Source organism: Centruroides sculpturatus, unplaced genomic scaffold, assembly GCF_000671375.1.
Source record: "Centruroides sculpturatus isolate CEXI.00-Female unplaced genomic scaffold, Cexi_2.0 scaffold4275, whole genome shotgun sequence".
NCBI classification, from domain to species: Eukaryota; Metazoa; Arthropoda; class Arachnida; order Scorpiones; family Buthidae; genus Centruroides; species Centruroides sculpturatus.
Window position 1 is genome coordinate 1 of NW_019388362.1, and position 4048 is coordinate 4048.

Here is a 4048-nt window from a genome sequence, read left to right on the forward strand (position 1 = left end):
GCAAGCCCATCATGTACTCTTTTAGTCACAGGGTGGAAAGAATTATTAAAAAGTATATGTACAGTACACAAGGCGTACATGCATATATATTTTGATATAAAATAGGTTTTGCTTCATAAATTCATGTTTTTATTAGGTATTTCTTTAAAAAATTCTTTTATTATATCCTATAATTTTCAAAATCTGCATTCCAAAATTAAAAAGAAAGCTCGTGAAAGAATGAAATTCTATTCGAATTTAAAAGAATTTTTCAAATATGTCAGTTGTACTTATGCTGATTTATTTATTTCTAACGTCAAAAATATCTAATGTATTTTGCGTACACCCGAACTTAGACTTAATTCAAAATTTTCAGGTAATAAGCACGAAAATCGAGCCTTCAATTGCCGAGGAAATTCGACTAAAAGATTCCACTTTCGTGCGATTTCGTGCTTACGGAAAGAAATTTCATCTTCATCTTAACGAAGACCATTCTATACTTTCTCCCAGTACCAAAGTCTTCATTAATGGCGCTAAAACCATTCAATTAAAGCTAAAAAACATACCGGGCTCTTCGATCTACACCGGAATTGTAAGAGGAGAAAATCAATCTTCAGTTAGTGGATATTTTCATAAAAATTCGTTCGTTGGACGAATAGAATTGACGGAAGACATTTACTATTTAGAAATGGCATCTTTATATTTAATACAAGACAGATATAAGGATAAAGTTATTATTTATAAACAGAAAGACGTCCTTCCTCCTGGATGTAGAATGGTAAATGGAAGAAGAATTTGCGAGGAAAGAGTGATGAATGATGTAATTTCTGTCGATAAAGTGAATTTTTCTGAAGGTTTCAACGGTAAAAAGATTGTAGAAGATATTGTGTTTGTAGAGTAAGTTGAATTTTCACTTTGTTTCAGTAAATTATCGAATTTGCAGTTATAGATACAGTTCACACTATATTACACCATTCTTGAAATGATATAATTATTCTATAAACCACACGATTTCAAATTAGATCATTTAATTTATACAATAAATACAACCAACTCGATATTTATTTCAAATAACAACTAAACTGCCGGATCTATCAAGCTATTAAGGCAAAATAATTACTAAGCAATTTGGCAGGAAGCATGTCGCTTTTTCATTTCTTGTTAAATATAACAAAAGATGGAGGGCCAAATATTTCAAAATATAAACTTTTCGTTAATTTTTTTACAAATAAAAAATTCCATGAAGTTTTTGGGTCTAGTAGTAATACATTTAACCTTATTTAATCCATTGTAATGCTTTAATTTATATTTTTTTCTTCCTACTACCACTATAATAACGTATTTAAGCTTATCTAAAATGGATGATTGCTTTCCATCAAGATGTGTAGCCATTCATCGCAATCGTGTAAGCTATCTTTATAAGTGGGAATCATATTAACATGCAAATTATCTAATTACCCGTAGTTTATGGAAAATTGGAAATTAATATTCAATTCATAATATAAAATGCTCCTGAATGTTGGCCAATATCAAATGAAACATTATAGGCTACATAATTAAAATTAATTAACAATATACAGTAAAATTAAATCAATCAGTCAAATAATCAATTTAATCAAGGTTACATAGAATTTCTTTTACAGAAACCAGTTAACATGCGATGTGGAAGTATTGGCAGATCATACTTTTGTGGAATTCTTTAAAGGTTCTCGGCCACAGATTATTGCCGAAATGCTTTATCATGTGAAAGTATCTGATAAAGTCTTCAGGAATACGGATCTAGATAATGATCTGGTACCAGAAGGAATTGGATTTAACGTAGAGAAGATAACAATTATTGAAGATAAGAATCGACCCGATTATCCTCTTAATTTTATCACTTCCGATAGTACCAAGTACTTGACCGAGTTTGCCAAAAAGTACAGACACGATTCTTGCATGGCATTAGCTTTTTGCCATAGGGATTTTGATGGTGGAGTTGTAGGAAAAGCATTTTTAAGTAAGTATTATTTGAAATGTTTTATTTACTCGAATTTTTTACCATCAAAAGATTCTTTGCAATATACAGAAGGTTTGTGTCACCATTCTACATTCGGTAGTTTGAATACTGATGTGGGTATTGCCACTAATCTTAATGGAGGAGTGGTCATTTCAAGGTCGATAGTCAGTATAATTTTAGCACATGAAATTGGACATACTTTTGGATCGCCTCACGATAAACCTGGAGATGCAGTATGTGCTCCCGGAGATAAAAATAGAGCAATTGGAAATTATATTATGTATCCTGTAGCTTCTGATGGATATTTCCGCAACAATTGGATTTTCTCTCCTTGCAGTAAGAAAGAACTATATGAAACTATTTATAGTCAGCAAGGTATGTATATTTTCATTTATAGTCTCTCTGAACGTCATTACTCATATTTCACATATTATAAATTAAGATTTATATAATAGGAATAACTGAACTCCAGTATGCTGATGCCACACTATATAAAACTAAAATAATAAATATTTTACAGGACATTGTTTAAAAAAAAAATCAAAATCTGTGTGTGGAAACGGAATCACCGAATTAGGAGAAGAATGCGATTGCGGAAGGCGGGATGCCTGTGCGGAAACGGACAAATGCTGTAATCCTCCAGGAAGCAAGGCAGAATGCACTCTGAAAAAATACACGGCAACTTTCTGTAGTCCTCGAGAAGGAGATTGCTGTAACGAAAAATGTGAAATTATTTCAAAAGAAAAGAATCATAAATGCTTTTCTTATATTCCTTGTCAAATACCTATTTTAACCTGCGATGGAACGTCGCCAGTTTGTCCTAGAATTCCTCTAGCGGATGGCACCCCTTGTTTAGGATCTTCTAGCACTTGTCGACATGGTGTTTGCACAAGTAACGTTTGCAGTGATAATGGTTTAGAACATTGCGAATGTGCATCTAAGAATGATGAGTGCCATATTTGCTGTTTAGACGCTTCGAGGAACTGTCGAACTACCCAATCACTCGGACTTTTCCAACCAAATAGGAGAATATATGTAAAAGTTCCTGGAACTTCCTGTCATAATAATAAAGGAATATGCTTAAGGTAAAATGTTATTTTATATTTAATTTTATACATATAATTTGAGATATTGAGGTTGGTTTCTTTACATTTAAGAACTTACAATATTTTAACCATGGATTTAGTTAAAAGATATACTTTTTGAAAGTGCCAAGCTCAAAATCTTGCCATTAATCATATTATTTTAGCCAGCCTTATTATTTTTTCGAATTCGTCTTATTTATTTTCTAATTTCCATTAATTATTTCTACAGTAATGGAACGTGTAGTCTTGAGAAACCACACTGGGATAGATACAGAAGACATTGGTTTAGAATATTTTGGCCATTCTTTTTGTTTCTACCTTTGCTTATTTTACTCCTGTTTATAGTATTTATCTACCAATATCTGACAAAAATTTATCCTTTGAAAAATGTAGACTAAATGTATAGAAACGAACGGTTTACATCTAAATGCCATTATTTCAAATAGATGTATGGAAATTTATAAATAAAAAATAATTTTAAAATTAATATTATTCGCTTGTTGTTCATATTGTTTTAAAAATAAAATTAATTATAAGAATAATTGTGAAAGAATCATTTACATAATTTGTTTTATACACGAAAAGTGACGTTGAGTTTAACACATTGACTGTCACATGAGTTGTTTTTAACTTATGCTTGGAATCCATGTTGTAACATGCATGTTATATGATGAGTGGTCCTCTGGGCAAAATCCCGCAGTTGGTTTAAAAAAATCTTACTTGATGTTTTTATCAATACAATAAAATAGTATGTCTGTTCGCGTGGACCGGGTATTTCGCTCTGCTAAACCATAGACTTAACATTGTGAACTTTGACCTTGTATACCTCCGGTTACAGGTCGAATTTTAAAATGCTATTAGTTTCATTAATGTGTTAAATGCTAATAGTTCTAATGATAGTTAGCAAATGATAATTCATATAAACAAATATCATATTTCTAATGTAATTGGTAGCATATTTGATAAACAGGATGATCATAATAAA

At 31.0% G+C, this 4048-nt stretch overlaps 1 protein-coding gene across 3 annotated transcripts; it reads left to right on the top strand.

Annotated features, from left to right (window-relative positions):
• The first annotated feature begins 27 nt into the window (after positions 1-27).
• On the top strand, positions 28-3550 carry LOC111616905 (disintegrin and metalloproteinase domain-containing protein 10-like). 3 transcript variants are annotated; one of them, XM_023358266.1, is made up of 7 exons: positions 28-258; positions 356-595; positions 728-876; positions 1623-1978; positions 2030-2353; positions 2499-3063; positions 3293-3550. In XM_023358266.1, exons 1-7 carry the CDS (start codon positions 124-126, stop codon positions 3459-3461), a joined length of 1938 nt encoding a protein of 645 aa, XP_023214034.1. In that variant the 5' UTR covers positions 28-123; the 3' UTR covers positions 3462-3550. The 3 variants fall into 3 exon arrangements, with proteins under 3 accessions (XP_023214034.1, XP_023214032.1, XP_023214033.1); XM_023358264.1 differs by having other exon boundaries at positions 356-876; XM_023358265.1 differs by having other exon boundaries at positions 32-258; positions 356-876; positions 2048-2353.
• Positions 3551-4048: the final 498 nt, after the last annotated feature.

Excerpts from the sequence above, each read along its gene's own strand:
- LOC111616905 (XM_023358264.1), top strand. The coding sequence starts at position 124 with ATGTTTTTATTAGGTATTTCTTTAAAAAATTCTTTTATTATATCCTAT. Across the intron at positions 259-355 it reads TAAAAGAATTTTTCAAATAT|GTAATAAGCACGAAAATCGA; the intron begins GTCAGTTGTACT and ends CAAAATTTTCAG. Across the intron at positions 1,979-2,029 it reads TGTAGGAAAAGCATTTTTAA|ATTCTTTGCAATATACAGAA; the intron begins GTAAGTATTATT and ends TACCATCAAAAG.